Below are 17,965 nucleotides of genomic sequence, written 5' to 3' on the forward strand. Positions count from 1 at the left end.
CTCTTGCACAGAGCAATGAACATCATGTACAAGTTCTCCTTTTACCTAGACTGCTGTCCCTAAGTTCTGATGCAGGGCACTGAAGGGAAGGTATAAGTATTTTTTTCTGATCCTTTATTATGCAATTATTTCTAGTCACAAACACTCTGGAAAATGTTAGCTTCTAAGTTACACCAACATTCAGCCAGTGTTCTGCTCAACCACTGTATTTTTTTTTAAGATGATGCTTCCCATGCTCTTAAGAATGAATTTTGCTCATTATCTAACATTGATTCTCAGATTTGCTCTGAGTGTAGTTCTTACTGATTGATTTTGTAACTAATCTTATTAAGTAATTCCAGTCACATGCAGTCTGTCATCTGCACTGTATATTATTTTGCACCATTTGTCATTTGTAAATTTTATTAGGAAAATTTAGTGCTTTGGTCTTGCTGATTACCAAATAGTTACAGAATATTCTGAGTTAGAAAGGATCCACGTGGATCATCGAGTCCCAGCTCTTAAATGAGTGGCCCATACAGGGATTGGACCCATAGTCCTGGCATTATTAACACCCTGCTCCGAGCTAAGCTGATCAGTCTACAAACTGATTCTTCAGACTATGCATGAATAGGCATTTGGCAGACAATTTTCTGTTTATAATTTTAGTAATCTATTTATTAAGTGCTAGCTTCATTTTATGTGGTTTATTTTCTAATTAGAATGACAGATGACACCAAGCCAATAACTTTTTGTCTGTCATAATATGTCAGTTGTCTCAGACTTTGAATGAGGCTTGATCGAAGCCAATGGGTTTTGATGAGCAGGCAGGATAGGCTGGGATCCTGGAACCTTTAGCCATTTCTAAATTGAATCGTGTAATGGTTATTTTGTGACTTCACTTGCCCATGTCTGCCTAACAAGCCTTTTCCCCCATTTTAGTCTACTTTTCTGAAGAATTTCTGGTTGTGTAATCACAGTGAATTTTGTATTGTGTGTTTCACAGTCCCATGAGAGCTGAACCTCTTAGCTGCTTTCAGCTGCATTTGGTGCAAAGCTCAGGGTCTGAAAGGGGCAATTCCTGAGGTTTTATGAATATACTGGCTAGGTCACTGACAGGCCATACTTTACAGCTCTCTGCTATTGAGTGCCAGGAAATCTGCAGCAGAAAACCTTGAACATGCCACTGCAATAATAATAGCTTCCAAAATTGAGCTTTTATGTTCTTAAGAGACCAAAATTACTGTATTTTGCAGCCATAGAGTCTGAGATGGCAAAGTTTCCACTGCTTGGGTCACCGTTATCATCTTGTAGATCTTTTCCCCTTCTGGTATTTAGGAAATTACTGGAAAACCCCAGGCAGGGTATTAATTTTGTTTCAGCTTCCTGGAACTTGTGATATTTTTTTAAGAGTAAGTCAAAATTGTAATTATGGTTATAAAGTTTTGAGTACAAGTTGTTTGGGCCTGGTGATCTTAAAAAACCTGGTACATCAATTGTTTCCAGTGCTTCTCTTCACTGCTTTTAGAATTAGTGGAGCTAATTGCATAAATAATTACACAGTTATCGTAAGAATACTTACAGCTTTTATACTGCAGTCATAACACACAGGCTAGGTAAATATCTGGGAATCATTTGAACTTTCATTAGGGGTGGACATACTGTGGAGGGAAGAAAAAATTAAAAATACAAAAAAATAAAAAGATGTCTGTGAGAAACACTACAATATTAAGCATGATACCAGTTTGAAGCAAGCAGTACATGATCCAAAGGATATTATTACACCAAAGGGTATCGTTACATTAGAACCTCTTGCAAATCTCATTACAAAAAGTAATTAAATATGTCAGAAACTTTATTTTCTGCTTTTATCTCGGTGTGCTAAACCCATACTTACTTTCTTTTGCTCTTTTGGATTGTAGCATGCTCTCTTTAAATAGAATTGTATCTTGGGTACTAATTAGAGAACCTTGTCATTAGGACTGCAGCCAGTTTTCTTTTTCCTCTTAGGGGAATTAAAAGTACCCTGCCATGTATTAATTATAGTATGTTATGCTCTCTACAGGGCTGAACATTCTGGTTTACATACTTTCCTTTTCTTTTTTTTCCTTCCTTTTGCAGCCTCAACCGATTCCCCTGCTGCTACTGTTGACTCTGAGACAATAACACTTAACAGTGGAACACTACAGACCTTTGAGATTCTTCCAGTAAGTAACTGGTGTTTGTTACTGTGGTTTTTCCTTTTCAACCCAGCTACTTCTTAGATTATAGAAGTGTGCATTTCCAAAAAAAAAAAAAAAAAGAAAGAAAAGAGAAGGTTTTCAAGTAGAGAGAAGAGTTCTAAAACCTATTTCTGAAAGAGTAATCCATTAGGGCTGCCAAGTAAACTGAATTATAGTTAAATGTTTTAAATTTGCTTTAATGCTACAAAGTTTTCCTTTGTGCTTGGATTTTTTTCATTGTTGAAATCTGACATAAAGGAGCTAGAGAAAGCTCCCAGCAAATAAAGATTGTCTTAGTTCCATTGTCCTATAGTTTGTAGAACTGTTTCTCTTTCATCTCAATGCAAAAGTAAGTTGAATTTGTCCCTTTTTTACCTGCTGTTGTACAGCATAATACAGACCTGCTGGGCTCCTGCCCTTAATACTTGCCTTGGTAGCCTAAGGCTACAGATGAGGATTTTTTTCTGCTTTTTGAGTGTAGTGCAGTAGTCGGTGCAGAAGGGATTGGATTGGCGTGGTGATTTTCCAGGAGAGTTACATTTAAGCTGGTTTATGTAAATGAAAATGCTCCAGTATGTCCTGGGCAGTGCATTTGGGTATTAAACCCGTGTTGTCTTTTCAGTCTTTCCACCTGCAGCCGACTGGGACACCAGGTACCTACTTACTGCAGACCAGCTCGAGCCAAGGCCTCCCTTTAACGCTGACCACGAGTCCCACCATGACCCTGACGGCCGCGGCCGCTCCCGCCTCCCCGGAGCAGATCATCGTTCACGCCTTGTCTGTGAGCTCGGGGCTGGGCACTGGGGGAAGGGCAACCTTGTCACGCAGGGCCCTGCACATGCACCTTAGTCTTGCAAAGCAGTTCTTAAGTCATAACAATGCGACTTTGCTTAAAATCCTGAAGACTTGAGAATCTGGGGGTTTGTCTATTGTTTTTAAAAAACAACCTCAGGTTGCTTCATAGCTTAGCTTAGTGAGCAAGTGCTGAACAGACTGTCTCCATTTAGATGCTTGGTCCCCAGCAAAACCAAGTCTTGATGTTTTGTGATGTTTTCAGTTACTCTCACAAATAGATATTGGTCCACAACGCTTGCACAATAGTGACAAGTATTGCTTTTTATTAGAGGGAGGGAAGGGGAAGCAAACTGGAGATTGAATCACAAATGTGATGAAAAATTCAGTGGAAAAAACACTGATCTTTTGAATCTACAGTGATCCTCACCTGAATGGTTGCCTCTTTCATATTATTATGTATTTACTTTGTTTGTGACTTAAAGAACACATGACACCACATTCAGTCTACAAAGTTATCCTTTAGGAACAGGAAAGGTCAACAGATGACCTGGGCTGGCATAGTATATATATAAAACTCTAAACTACACTTAGCAATTGGAATCTTTTTGCTTGTATTTGCTTGAAAGATTTGTAGATAGTTACAGGAAAGTCTCTGACCTTTTTTGGGCTTTTGTTTGTCTCTTTTTTGCAAATGCTGCTGACAGCCAGAGCATTTGTTAAACACAAGTGACAACGTCACAGTGCAGTGCCACACGCCGAGTGTCATAATCCGCACCGTTGCTGCTGAAGACATCTCCTCCTCTGTCACCCAGACAGAACTGGCTGTGGATGCAGACATTCAATCAGCTGACCTGGCAGATCCTCCAGACACCCTAGGAGCAAATACTTTCCCACATGATATCCATCAGTCCAAGCTGAGTGATGAAGAGCCGTCAGCCTACAACGAAGGTGATGCTTCCAAATTTAGCAGCAGGAACAGTAGAGAACTGATGGAGGGAGTTATGGTAAGAACAGAGGAGGAGATTGCTGATGCTAGCCTGAAACAGAATGAGGATTCTCACTCTGATTTACCCAGCACTTACGTTACTGAGGTAAGGGAGGGTGTGATACTTCATATTTTCCCCATTTCTGCCTGGAGAATTATTTCATTGAATCTGTGGCCTATGTTAAGCTATTAATCTGAAATATCCCAGTGATTTCATTTATTTTGGTAGCTGAAGGGAGAAAGATGAAGAGAGGCTATTCACAAGAGCATATAGTGACAGGACAAGGGGGAATGGCTTCAAACTGAAAAAATGTAGGTTTAGATGAGGCATTAGGAGAAAGTTCTTTCCTGTGAGAGTGGTGAGGCACTGGAACAGGTTGCCCAGAGAAACTGTGGGCTGCCTCATCTGTGGAAGTATTCAAGGCCAGATTGGATGGGGCCTGGACGGGTCTTCAAGGTCCCTTCCCATCCAAAGAATTCTGTGATTCTGAATTCACAGTTCTACAAGTATTTGCTGAGATCCTCTATCCTTGAGTTTGTTAGTATGTTACAAGTATGAAAGTAACAACATTTAATTTGGTACCAGGGCTTATATTTAACTTCATCTGGAGCACTGAGCACCTCACTAGCTGTGGAGTTGCTTCACTACTCAGGGTACCTCTGCAAGTTGACAGTGGAAAGCTGCAACATTGATAGCACTGAGCAGTTGCCTTCAGGTGATTCCTGCTTGATGCTGTTGCTTTAAACTGGGCTGTTAATTGTTCAACACACCTGCATCAATAGATAGGTTGAGCAAGGGAGGAGAGCTAGAATATTTAGGTTTTGCTTTGAGTCTAATAACATACTTCAAGATGTACTTCAGTTTCCCGTTTCAAGGACTTCTGTTAAACATACTGCTCCAGTCAAGTATCTGTTAAATGGGAATTTGAAACATTAAGCTACTTCTTGCTCTGGCCTCAGATTTATTCACCTCCAGCACCTGAGATGGAAAAATGAGTTTATCCAAATGATTACAGGTATTTTGATTGTTTCTTTTAGTTGCTGGAATTATGAAACTGACTAAGTCACAGAAAACAGAGGTGCTAAAAAGAAGATAACACTCTTTACTGAGTAGAAAATTCCTCTTCCTTTACAGGTTTGGTTAAGTTGCAATTTGGGAAAAGATGAGTAAGGATGAGATACCCCTTCCTGTTTTTTAGAACACTGTTCTCTACAGTAGCTGCATTTCTGCTTTGTCAGCCTTGAAAAATCCATCATTAATATGCTTTGGCCTTGTCTTCAAAGAAGCTTCTAATAGACAGTGCATATCTGTTCTGCTCTTACAAAAGGGAGAATCTTTGTACATCTCAGGTTTGCTACTATGGAAGCATCTGAATCCCGAGTACATCAGAAGATGGGATTATTCTTCCATTTTCCTCTTTCTGTATCATGGTTGACATAATTGTGATAAGATTTTCAACATTTGAGGCAGACCATCAGCTTTCTATTCTTATTTTAAAACTTCAGCTTCTCAAGATAGATTTAATAAACTTTTGATATTAACCTAGTTCCTACAATAACTTTGTACAAATTGCTCATGGCTAGCAGAATGTAATCTTTTTTTTTCTACACAGAAAAACAAACTGAATTTGTAATTCTGATTTGCCTTACCCGTCAAGTCAGATTCAAGTTTGACATGTGTACTTAAATTCTAGGAAATAGTGAACTGTCTGTGAGTAATTCTCAGTGAAAAGTTACTCCAGAAAAACATGCCTAAATTTTGTTTTCTTCAAGTCAGTGTTATTTTTATGAGCTTGCCAGGGTTGTATTGTCACTGTGGGTGGGTAGTGGGAGGCAGGCAGTCATGCTGCAGGGTTTTATTATTTCTGGCTGGGAAAGGTGCCCATTTGCCACAATGGCTCCTTTAGTTTTTCACGCCTCCTCTTTCCCAGTTTCAGGCTTTGCAGCCCAGTGCTGCTGGTGGGCAGAGCTGTGTGCTCTGCTGAGAGCTGTTCCTGCAGGTCAGGCACACCATGCCCTTGTGGATGGGACCAAGTGCAATTCACAGAGCTGTAGCACAAGCTGTCAGCTCCTCTCCAGCAGCATCAAGGAAGGGATTTTCAGACAGCTGCCTTTGCAAAAACACTGTGGAGTTACGTGGGGAAATAAGTTTTCCTACAAAGAACAACGTGTAAGAACATCAGGATTTTCTTAAACACAGAGGGCTGTTACCTCTGAAAACAGTGACAAATCCAGGTACCTTCCATTGTGTCAGCAGCAGTTGCTAGCATTCTACATCAGGGATTCCTGAAGTTTGATCAATCCTTAAGCATGTTACACACAAAAACTGGACTCCATGTATCTCTGCTGGTTCTGGCAGTACTGTGTGGGATGACTTTTCACTGCATTTGTGGAACCAGGAGTGTGCTGTGACACTGAGTCAGCCAGATGTGTTGCTGCCATTCGAGTGCCACAGGAGCCAGGGAAGAGGCAGGAGCAGCAGCAGTGGCAGGGCTGGAAGAGAATGAGGGTATTGACAACTTGTACCTGGAAGGAATCAGTGTTGCCAGTCTTGTGGTACCATTAGGTTCAGCAAAAAAATTCTGGAGCCAGATTCCAGCCAGTGACAGACCAAGCAAGGCACAGCAAATTAGGTGGGTCTTTTGAGCTCTGTGTTCAGTGTCACTTAAAATTTGACAACAGGAATTGTGAAACTTCAGGTAAAGCTGTTTGGTTTGTGGAACAGGTAAGTGCTATAAAGGTAATGCTTCAGTCTCAGAACATCTAGACAGAAAGTAGTGGAAAAGCCTAATTATTCCTATTCACAGGAATATAATATTTGACTTGCAAGGGAGCATTTTATCACCACCTTGCAGTGTCTCCCTTCCTCTCCACTTTACTCAACAGGGTAAAATTCCTCTCATCTTGTTTTTGAGTACCTGCTCTAAGATGAAACATGCCCTGTAAATGTTAAAATACATAGTGACATTCAGTTTAATGAGATAAAATTCATCCAGAGTGTATTGCTTACTGTGAAGTTTGGCTGAGCAATGCAGGTTTTTGTTTGTGCTGCAATGAATACACTCTCATTGCCTGTTCTGTGTTGTGCAGGACTTGGGTTCCCCAACAATAGAAGAACAAGTTGATCAGCCTACAATAGATGATGAGACTGTGCTTATTGTTCCTTCTTCCCATGGTTTTATCCAGGCAACAGATGATATAGATAGTGAATCAGTCTTGCCCTTGACAACTCTCACAGGTATGACATTAAAGCAGTGTATAGAGCTTTTGAGTCTCTGCAGAAAACACTTCATAGACCCTTGCTTTCTCTTAAATAATGTTACATATGTGAAACTCAAGTAACCTAACAAATACTCCTCCCCAGAGGAAGGATCTCCCCGTAGAGCCCTCAGAGGGTCAGCACTGATAGTGCAATACCTGATGGATGCAAATGTGAGTCACACCCTTGCATCCATATCCATCCATCTTGGTCATCACTTACTTTCTCTAAAGATACTCAAAACCCACCTGGATGTGGTCCTGTACAACGTGCTCTAGCTGCACCAGCTTTAGCAAGGGGTTGGACTAGAGGATCTCCAGAAGTCACTTCCAACCCCAGCTATTCCATGTTCCTTTGAAACTAGAAATTGCAAACTGCCTAGTTTGAGCAACACTGCCTGTAATTATTTAGAATTCCAGGCTACATTTCCTGTCTCCTGCGTTTGTATTTTATATCTTGTTATAATGGCACAGCAATAGTTCTAATGCTTTTTGTCCCTTGCCAGATCCTATCCTACAGCATCACGGAGATGGGTCACACATAATTGGCTCATCGTTGGGCAGTCCTGACTCAGAAGATTCAAAGGATGTTGAGGATTTAGTGAGCTGTCACTGAGAAGCAGAAATGGTGTCCATTTTCTATTGACCATGTTTGCATTGTGAAGTTAGTTACAACCTGTGCCACATTTCCAAAGAAAGCAGTCACACTCTGTCTCTTTGAACAGAAGCTTCCAGTGTGAAATGACTACGGTGCACTTTCTCTGCTCAGGCTGTTTCCCTCATCCAGGAGGGAGAACTGAGCTGCCAGCCAAGCCCTGAGGTGCCACATCTCACTGGGGTGTTCCAGCGTGCTGAAGAGCCTCTGTTGCAGTGCTCACAGCGCTCAGATCATCCAGTCAGTTCTGATCTGACTTGTTACTGATGTGCTGAACTGCACACGTGGCAAACTGGACAGAAGTCAAGGATTGTGGACTGTAGCCTCTTAGTGCCGCAGCAAGTAGTAGTTTGCACAGGTTTCATGAAGAATGGGTGAGGATTTTTGCACTTACTGACTCTTGTAATACATGGAGTAAGAAACTGTTACATTTCTGGAAGGAGTAAGTTCCATCAAAGACTTCAGGGAGCATGGGCAGCATCGTGAAGCAGTGGTGTGTATTCCCATCTCACCTGACTCGTTCATATGTCTGTGGCATAGGAAGAAGGCAGAAGCTTATGGGACTTGCCTGGTCTGCTTGTTCCTGAGGAGTCCATTGCTGGCAATGGACAGAGCTCAGAAGAGATCACTTGTGGAAAATTTTTTCTTGTTTTGTTGTTTTTTTTTCTATTCTCTCATCACTACAGCAAGCTAAATAAAAAGGGAAGGGCTATGAGAAAGGGAGGCTACTGGGACCCACCAGCCTCCCCCGACAAGCTTGGAATTTCTTTGAGATGGTTGTGAGTGGGTTGGAGGGTTTGTCTCTGTTGCTGTTTACCTGACACTACCAGCCACCTCTCCAGACCTGATTTCTGCAGCAAGTATGTAAATGAGGAGTGGTGTGAAGGTGGCAAAGTCTTGGAGGAATAGCTCTGTGAGAGTCTGGACACAGGGCCTCGAGGAAAAGGAGGCAAATTAATTCCTACATTGTTTGAAACAGACACTAGGCTGAACAGCAGCCTATTAGCTAGGAAACAAGAGAAAAAGCTATAGAAACTAAAGACTTGTATAAATTATTTTATTTATTTCTGTAATTAGCTCTTCATAATCAAGAGTTGGTCTTTTTCAGTCTGTGGTTTTGTTAATGTGAAAAATAAGTTGTAGTTTTAAATGGTTGCCTAGGGAACAGAAATAATTGTATATTCAGTTTCAACAAAATAAAGAGTATTTGTCTTACTTGACTGTAAGATGCCATTTATTTATACTGCCACAGATCCTTTCAGTGCTGCAGTTTATTTGTACAGTAATTAAAAAAAGTGCATTTTTTTTCCAAAATGAAAAAGCTTGTGCCATTCTGAAACATCAGTACAACTGGAATGTTCATTAAGCGCAACAGTAGCTCTTCAAAAAAAAGCAGAATGTCACGTCTTATGGCAATAATTCTCCCCAACAAGAGGGACATTACATATACATTTACATGAAAATCATGTACTGATTTATCCTTGCACAACCCACTTCTTTCCTCTCAGGCTGATGGTTCTCACTTCAATGTCTTGAGTAGAGTTGAGAGCTGAGCTGGAAGCAGTCTGACACAGCAGCATCATTGCTGGGTATTCCCAATGTCCTTCATTTACCCACTTCATGGAAGTACAGGTTGGCACATATACATAACATGACAATAGAAAACAATATGTAGTAAATTAGATTTCTAAATTTGGGTTCCAGGTCTCCTTGTCGATACCAGTAGATCTAGAAGAGAAAAGGAGTTTGTGTTATTTCAAAAAGCCAGGTATTCTGAGGAAACTTCATTTGCTAACTGAATTGGCAACTTGCAGGTTTAGTTTTGGGTGTTTTTTCTTCCTGTAAAACAATCCAACTTCCTCTGGCCAGAGGGACTGAGTGTGTGTCTGTATGTGAAACTGGCCCTGAGGACAGGCACTGTCTGGTCAGCTTTGCTGAGAGGGAGGGAGAGCAGGTAGCTTAGCTGGAGGTGTTTTACCTCTCAAAGCTGGCTACACCCTGGTGGATGAGGACAAACATCAGCCTTGCACTAACACAGTCTGTTCTGGGCAGAGTCGTGGCCAGCAGCTGTAGGATCAAAAACTGGGACTGACCAGGCAATAGAGAGCAACTTCCCAGCACAGCCAGCAGTGAGGGGTTCAGGGCTGCCCCGGGTCACAGCTGGAAGAAGGAGAATGCTCCAAGTATGAAAAAGCTACAGCAGAAGAAGGAGCCATCAATGTGCCTCCCCATCGAAGGAGGTTTGGACTAGATGGTCTTTGACAGCCCCTTCCAACCCAAACATTTCTGTGATTCTGTGAACTCACACCTGCCAGTTCCCTTTGCTTGGGACCAGCTCCCTTGGAATTCTGCAGTTGTTGAGTAGAGGAACATCTTCTATTTGCTGTAGCTTCCTACCCCTGTAACTCATCCCCTGTGTTTGAAAGGTGCAAGTGCATGGCTGATCCCACTTCAGGTGTCTCCTGCAGCACAGTCCATCTCTGCATTCCCATTTCAGTGCTCTGCTCCCTGGTTTCCTACTCTGTGTCTCCACTGGCAGCTGTGGGTGGCAGTGCCACAGAGGTCACAAGTCTTGCACCACAGCTGGGCTGCAGGAGTTGGCTCAGTTCACACACTTACTCTGCAGTAAATACAAAACTCACTACCACTCCCTCATTGTCAGCTTGTGTTGTGGAGGCAGGAAAGCTTTTCTAGGAGAGTGTAAAAAAAGAAGGCAGCACCACGTAAAGCAGATTTTATTCAGAGCCATTGACTCAAAAGCACGGCAAACATGGCAGTACTTACAAGAATGCCAGCAGAAATGCAACACAAGGAGATGCAGAAAGCAAAAAATACATTCACAGGTTTTGGAGGTAGTTGCGGGAAGACAAAAGCACTGATTAGAGTGACCTGTATGGAGGAAAACAAAGATGATTTCAGTCTGGCCAGAGCTGCAGTGAGAAGAGGCTCAGCCCAAGGGCTGGAGCAGCACAGCCTGATCTGCACACCCCTCCCTGGCCTCTGATTCCCACCCCTGAGGAGCTGGAGGAAAATGTGCAAGTCTGGAGGAAAACTGCTTTGATAGAGCTGCACACTGAGAGGAGTGGGGACAAAACTGCCAAAAGCTTTGCCACGCTGGCTTATTGCCAGAAACACCCTCCAAGTAGCCAGGAAGCCATCGGCCCTGGGGTGCACGCTGCCCATGGAGGAGCAGCCCTTCAGCCAAGTGTTCCAGCAGCTGCACCTCACCTGTCCCCACAGCCTCCCTCCACCTCAGCTCTCCAACAGTCTCCAGTCACAACAGCATCGGGTTTGTCTTTAAAGCTCAGGGAAAGCACAGCTCAACACAAGGGACAAACTTTGGGAAGACTTGTATAAGCCATAAATAGAGGACAATGAGTCATAAATAGAAGGAAATAGAAGCAAACACGCTCTCCTGGCACATAAATGCTTTGTTGTCTCACCCAGCCTCACGTTCAGCCAGGATGGACAATCTGCCAGAGAACTTCAAGGATTTTATTGCAGCTCTTAAAGAAAGAGATTCCCCTTCTCCTGTTGTCAAAGAGTTTCAAAAGACAGATACGTCCCAAAATGACTGCCTGCCCTAAATCAGAGCCTCTTTGGTCATTGGAAGCTTCACCACCCATTTTTGGGGAGGAATTCTGGTTTTCTCCCTGACACTTAAAGATGCAACATGGGGTAGGATGGGAGATACTTACTACAAGCAGCAAGGTCGTTAAGCCACCAACAACTAGATTGATGATTCTGTCCTGAAGAGAAGAGAAGAGTGTTATGTGTACCTAAAAAACCAACAGCAAAAAAAAAACCCAAACCATATAAAACAGAGCATTAACCAACAACACTGAGAGCATCAGCCAGAATCCACATTATTGCCAGCACACCATCAAGGCTCCCTGGTCAGCTCTGCCACACGGGAAGGTTTCCCCTCCCTCCACAGACCCCTGGGAGTTGTACTGGTCAAGGCCTTTTGCAGCAGGTTTGCTCATTTGCAAATGACTTCTCTGCTACATCTAAATTGATTACAGTTGTGCAAATTGTATTTAAATCTTTTTTTTAAAGTGGGAGTGCACAGATGGAGGTTGTCAGAAAAAGGTTTTTTTTAGCCTCCCTGCCTGAGAATTAATAGATTGATAGAGTCTTAGGTGGGAATTTGTGGGTTGCTGGCAAGGAGGTGAAGCGTTGCCTGCACCCCAAATGCTCCACCCTATCACCAGCAGATCTGAAGATGCTAAACAGTGGCTCTGCTTGGACAGACAGATATCTGCTGCTCCTGATCAGTATGAAACAACTGGAAGGACACAACCTTTTTGTCCCTGGGCAGAAAGACCCCTCAGTGACAGCATTGCAGTCCCACCCCAGTGGCATCAGGGCAGGGACTGGCTGTGACACTGGGCTGTGTGACCACAGGCTCAGAGGAGCACCCACAGCAAAACCCTGTATTGATGAACCTTCTGGAGTAAAAACAAAAGGAGAATATTCCAACCCCTGCCAGCGCACTGCCTCCTCCCTGGTGCTGCTCTGAGTATAAACATGCATCACCACAGTCACACTGGGCTGCACACAGCCAGGTGTGACACCCCAGATGGCTGACAACTCAAATCAAAGGCTAAAACAACTGCTACAGCAGAAAAAATGTGCAGACAGAAAACAACCCCGACTTAGAGATTAAGTGTACTGAGAGTCATTAAGAAGGTATGGTGAAAGTGAGAAAAGAGTTTGAGCAGTGACAGCATTTTGCCCAAGACCTCCCAGCCAGCAGGCAGGGCAACACGGGCTTCCCTCCACCTGCTCTTGCACAGTTCTTCCCTCCTAGAATTTGGATTTGTAGAGGGAGAAGTCCCAGGTCATCAAGAAGTAACACATGACAGCAGCAGGGCACTAGAAAAAAGCAAAGAGGAGGCAGAGAGCAGCAAATCATGTTTTTGTGGGACAGCACCAGCCCTGACCTAAGGCTGTGGAGCTCACCTTGAGGTGGCTCAGGAACAGGTGGATGCTGTGGCCTGGTTGTGTTCATCCCCAGGGGATAGGGCCACAGCAAGCAGACTCCAAAACCTCTTCTCTTAGTCCCCAGCTCCTCTTTGTAAAACAAAACCACTGATGCTCCTGCAGCTCAGAGGCCCCAGCCTGTGGGGGAACAGCAGTGGCTGCAGCAGTGGGAAGTGACCCCCCCTCCATAGGAAATTGTCACCAACATCCCCTGTGCAAGGTCCTCACCAGCCAGGCACAAACCCCTTCTCCTCAGCAGCATTTCCACACACGGAGTTGGTGATGTGCCAGCAGCCTCTGAGAGCCATGAGATACAAGAAACCCACCACTGACCCCAAAATAGAACCAAGAAAAATAACTCCAGGCAAACAAGAAAAGCAACTTGAAAAATGCAAGCATGAAATGCTCCATGAGAGCATATTGTGACAGGTCAGCTGGACTCCTCCTCACCTAAAATCAATTAAAGAGCTCAAAGCTAACTTTAGGCAGGACATGGAAGGGTCCTTACCACAAAAGCCACTCCAGTGCCAGGGGAGGATGGCAGTTTTGCTCTGCCCTGCAGACCTGGCTGAGCCCACCAAGGCAGTGTTATAAAGGAGGATCAGAGTTGGCATTCAGGCTCGGCTCCTCCATTCAGGGTGGCAAGAGGTGAGCAACTGGATCCCTTGTGCCATGAGGAGATGGGCTTTCAACAGCACAGATCCAGGGAATACCAGGAGCCAGCTGCAGAACTAGCAGTGGGTCACCAACCTGCAGAGCTCAGCTGGTGAGCACAGAGGTACAGCCAGCTCTGTAGAGAGCTCAGAGGGATGGGCACAGTCAGTCACCATCCAGAGACTCAGCCATGACTGCTCCTCATTAACTACAGACCCACTGTGCCAGGACAGGCTGGGCTGGCAGGAGGAAACAAGGGGGTCAGACTTGACAGTGACCATGAAGCATTTCTCTCCTGACTGTGTCAGTGTGGGAGAGAGCATCCCCCAGCACACGGAGCTCTCACCTCACACTGCTGACTGAGGGACCTGCTAGTGACAGCCAGGGCAGGTTCAGATGCCAGCAGTGGAGCAGGTGGCACCCAGGCCAAGGCAGCCCCCTCCCTGTGCTTGAACCTGTGGGCACTCAAATTTTCAAAGTGCACTGCTGGCAGAAGAAGGTATTTCAGGATCCAGGGATTAGACACTGATCCTGAAATCCCGGGCTTGGCGAAGCAGTGAGAGGCTGTATTCCCCAGTGCCCACTGACACTTCAGCCCCAGGCAGCTTAGCACAGCAAAAAGGTTAAAAATACTCAAGCAGAGGCCAAGACGGCTAAAGGGATTGGGGATGACGGAGCCTTTCACCTCCACGCTGTGCCCGAGGACACTGGGCATGCAGAAACTGGCTGTGGTGAGCCTTGTGTCCCACATGTCACCCAGCTGGCACAGCACAGCTGATTCAGGAAGGATTTTTCTCCAGCATCACTATGTACAGTAATAGCTGCTAGAGTAAAAAGACAAAAAACCCCAGTGAGCACATGAAAACAGCCTGCAGCCGCCCGAGGTCACCTGCACAGGGCACTGGCACACACACAGCAACTTCTGATACAGCCCAGCAGTGCCTCCATGGGGTCCCCCTTCAGCCAGCCAGCTGCTGAGATGTAGTGAGCTGTTGGCCAGACAGGAGATGAATTCCATGTTTCACTGTTGCACAAGATGCATTTTGAAACAGGAGGGTTTCTGCCCTGTCCTTCCACTCTGGGGAGGGTATTGCAGGGGCTGGAAGCATCAGACTTCTCCCAGGGAGCCTCTGCAGTGCAGAGGTCTCCCTCCATCTGCCTCTAGGAAAGGGACATAAGGTCAGGAAGTGTCAAGTCCTTGCAAAGCAGGAGGGCACAATCCAGGATTCTTTAGGATCTGGTCAAGGTTACTTGGAGCAGCAGGGAAACTGAGGCTGGACTGATACTGTATCTGCACTCCCTCCACAGGCTTTGACAGATGGCAGCTTTGCTCTTCACCCCATTCCAGCTCAGCACCTTCCATCCTTGAATCCTCCAAGTTAGCAGCTTGTGGGCTGAGCCCACAGGGATCCCTGCAGAGGCTTGGCCAGGAGAAGGGAACGGGCAGGTCCCCTGGACGTGGGTACCTGGTGCCATCTCCGCAGGAGTGACAGAAAGGCCATTTTTATGCCTTACATCAGCAAGTCCAGATGGTCAGCAGCCATTGCAGCCCGCTGCAGCCGTAGGGGATACCTGAATGCAGTGCCAGACCCAGCCTGGTGGAATTGCAGCCAATACAGGCAGTGCTCAGGGCCAAGCTGGACACCCACCCTCTGCAAGACATGGGGACTTCCTGGTGTGCCCTTAAAAGCTCATCATTCCCATCCCAAGGTGCTCAGTTTCTCTATTGCTTTCTGCTTCTGACCCACAGCAATTAACTCCCACCCACTCAAACACGCCCACCATGGAGGAACCCAACTTTCAACCTCTTTCCTGCAAAGTGCTGCACCTGTGACACTCTGTCCCCTCTTTGCCACCGTGCAGCTGTGCCTCTGAATTGTCTCATCCCCATTCACTGCCAGGGCTGCATCCCTGGAAACCACGGCTGAATCCACAGCGCCCGGCATTCATCGGCGCCGCTGCTGCACCCCCCTTCCACCAGCCACTCCTTTGGCACCACCTTGCCCCAGTCCCTGCTCAGCAGTGGCACGGAGAGCAAGCATGGCAGGAGCAGCTGGGCCACCAGGTCCACAAGGACCTCCTGGCAGGGCAAGGAGGTGGGTGCTGCTGCCCAGCTCTGCCACCCCCACAGAGTGGCTTTACCCTCCGAGTCACCAGCCTGGAGAGCAAGAGAGTGCAGGAAGGCAGGGAGTCCCCATCTCTACATCCATTTCCAATTGCTGGCAAGAGTGGCAGACCCCTAATTTTGGGTGTAGGGTTTCCTGGGGCACAAGCACTGCCCCTGCCCTTCCCTGTGGCCCTAGCCCGAGCAGAGGATCCCGGTTTGCCAATATCAGCCGTCATTTGCAGAGACCCAAAAGCAGAGCTGGGGCGTGAGCAGACGCACTTCTCCCGGCAGACCTGCTCCCATTTAAAGGCAAAGTTTAGTTTTTCCATTTCTGACACGGAACGTTCCAGCTCGGGACCTCACCAGCGTCTGTTCCTAAGCAACCCCGGTGAATCCGGGAGGAAACGACCCCTGGCCAGCACAGAGCTCCCTTGTCTGTCGGACACGGGCTCAGCAGCGAGACACCACCGGCTGCTGCTCGCCCCATATGACAGGTTCCAAAAAGCCACAGGAGACAGGCGGGGGGTGAAGTGCAGGACGCTGGATCCCCGTTAGAGCCCAGGAACTGAAATTAGCGTCCCACCTTTATTATTTCCTGCTCACCTTTGCGAGCAGAGGCGGAGCTGGCAAAAGACAGGGATCAGGAATCAAAGGCTTAACCTGGGCTAAAAAGTTTGGGAGTTACCTGCCAGGACTGTCTGCCTGCTCCGATGGCACATCCCAGAGAAGTGCCCATCGCTGGGAGCTTCCCAAAAAAAAGACCGTCCAGCAGGACCCAAGTGCAGGGCGCTGCTCCAACAAAGGTACCCCTGCCTCCAGTGCTCCCCAACAGGGCCAGCGGGGGCGAGCGGGGATACCTGTCCCACCCTCAGTTCATCTTCTTGGGGTCCCGCCCGTCCTCCTATGCCTCATCACTTTAATTTTCCCCGAAAATCCGGTTGATATTACTTTGTTTTCATTAAACATTATAATTGTAGCAGTAATTCCAAATTCTTGCAGGGAGGGCGGTGATGGACTGGATACACTTCCGAATAATCTCAGGCAGTTTCAGCCTGCACCCCCAACCACACACGAGTGTGGGTAACCCCTCCGAACAGGGGACAACCCCGAGTCCCAGCCCGACGATGTGACACCTCCGGTACCGTGGTTCCCGAGGGATGCCCCGGAGCCCCCTCCCCGGCACAGCCCCGCTGCAGCGCCGAGAGCCGAGCGGCTTACGGGGATTGACACCTGAGGAGCCGCTGCTGCCACAGTCCGCCGGGAGCCACCGCCAGCTCCTCGGGAGAAAACTCAGTTCCCAGAAAAGCAGCCCCCCCATCCCCAGCAAAGACCCCCAAACTGGGTGAGAGGCAGCCTGGGGTGCTGCAGCCCCAGAGCCCGGCCGGGCCGCAGGGCACACCCGGGTGGGCACAGCGGCTCCGTGACCCCCTGCCCAAACCCCTTCCCGGCCCCGCTCCGAGGGTCCCCGGAACCCGGGACCCCAAGTTCCCGATAGAGTTCGGGGGGGTGTTGGCTTGGGGAGGATTATTTGAAAGTTGATTTCCTTGGGGGGAAGGGGAGGGGGAATGTTCTGTGAGTTTTTTATTTGGGGAGGGGGTCTTGCTGGGCGGGTTTAGCTCTGGGGATATGGTTTGCTGTTTCTAAAATTTGGCGCGGTGTTTGGGATTATTTTGATGGAATATTGTTGGTCTGGGGCGCTAATCGGGAGATTGTTTTTTTCTTTTATTTCAGTTTTTTTTTTTTTTTTTTTTTTTTTAAATAATTACACCAAATTCAAGCTTTTCCTTCTTTTGGAATTTGGGGGTCTCCTTGTATATTTTTTCATTGGGGTGCAGCCTTTCTGATTTTTGATGCCGTTTTAGAGGCGGACTGAGGATTCTTATTTCATAGGGATTTTTAAATTTGTTTGCATGATTCGGGCAGGTTCCCGGCTCGGGCCGGCCGCTCGGCTGCCTGCGGCGCTCCGTGCCGAGCCCGGGGGCAGCGGGCGGCAGCTGCCGCTCTCCGGGGTGGCCGGGAGGAGCTTCCTCACCACCGGGGGGCATTTACGCCGGGAGGGCGGGGAGGGGGGGCACTACGGGACTTTCCTCTGCATTTGCGGTTCGCCTCGGCGGGGGTTGTTGAGGGGAGGGGTGCCGCCGGCGCGGCGGAGCGCCGTCCTTACCCTGGCCGAGGTCTCCCCGAAGAGCGGCCGGTTGTCCGCGCCGCCGGTGCCGTACCCGCGGGCGGGGAACCCCTCCATGGCGCGGGGCCGCTGCGCCGCCGGCCGCGGGGGGGCGCCCGCTCATCCTGCGCCTCCCCCCGCGCCCGCCCCTGCGCGCCCG

General features: G+C 47.0%; 2 protein-coding genes across 5 annotated transcripts in view; one reads left to right on the forward strand and one right to left on the reverse strand.

Moving 5' to 3' along the window:
- The window catches only part of DMTF1 (cyclin D binding myb like transcription factor 1), a 29,552-nt gene extending 20,443 nt beyond the window's left edge, over positions 1-9,109 (forward strand). For all 4 annotated transcript variants that reach the window (XM_021531025.4, XM_077783669.2, XM_085569573.1 and 1 more), the window contains exons 13-17: positions 2,101-2,186; positions 2,824-2,982; positions 3,701-4,087; positions 7,072-7,219; positions 7,746-9,109. In XM_021531025.4, coding sequence (XP_021386700.3) covers positions 2,101-2,186; positions 2,824-2,982; positions 3,701-4,087; positions 7,072-7,219; positions 7,746-7,855 — 890 coding nt within the window. In that variant the 3' untranslated portion in view covers positions 7,856-9,109. The remainder of the gene's footprint in view (positions 1-2,100; positions 2,187-2,823; positions 2,983-3,700; positions 4,088-7,071; positions 7,220-7,745) is intronic.
- A 1-nt stretch (position 9,110) lies between these two features.
- TMEM243 (transmembrane protein 243) lies at positions 9,111-17,961 on the reverse strand. The gene is made up of 4 exons (XM_021531028.4): positions 17,806-17,961; positions 11,593-11,643; positions 10,679-10,783; positions 9,111-9,622 (listed from the first exon to the last, which is right to left on the reverse strand). The coding sequence occupies exons 1-4, from the start codon at positions 17,881-17,883 to the stop codon at positions 9,500-9,502; spliced, it is 357 nt and encodes a 118-aa protein (XP_021386703.1). The 5' UTR covers positions 17,884-17,961; the 3' UTR covers positions 9,111-9,499.
- Between the last annotated feature and the right edge of the window lie 4 nt (positions 17,962-17,965).

This window comes from Lonchura striata, chromosome 1A (assembly GCF_050655825.1).
Source record: "Lonchura striata isolate lonStrDom1 chromosome 1A, ASM5065582v1, whole genome shotgun sequence".
Taxonomy (NCBI): domain Eukaryota; kingdom Metazoa; phylum Chordata; class Aves; order Passeriformes; family Estrildidae; genus Lonchura; species Lonchura striata.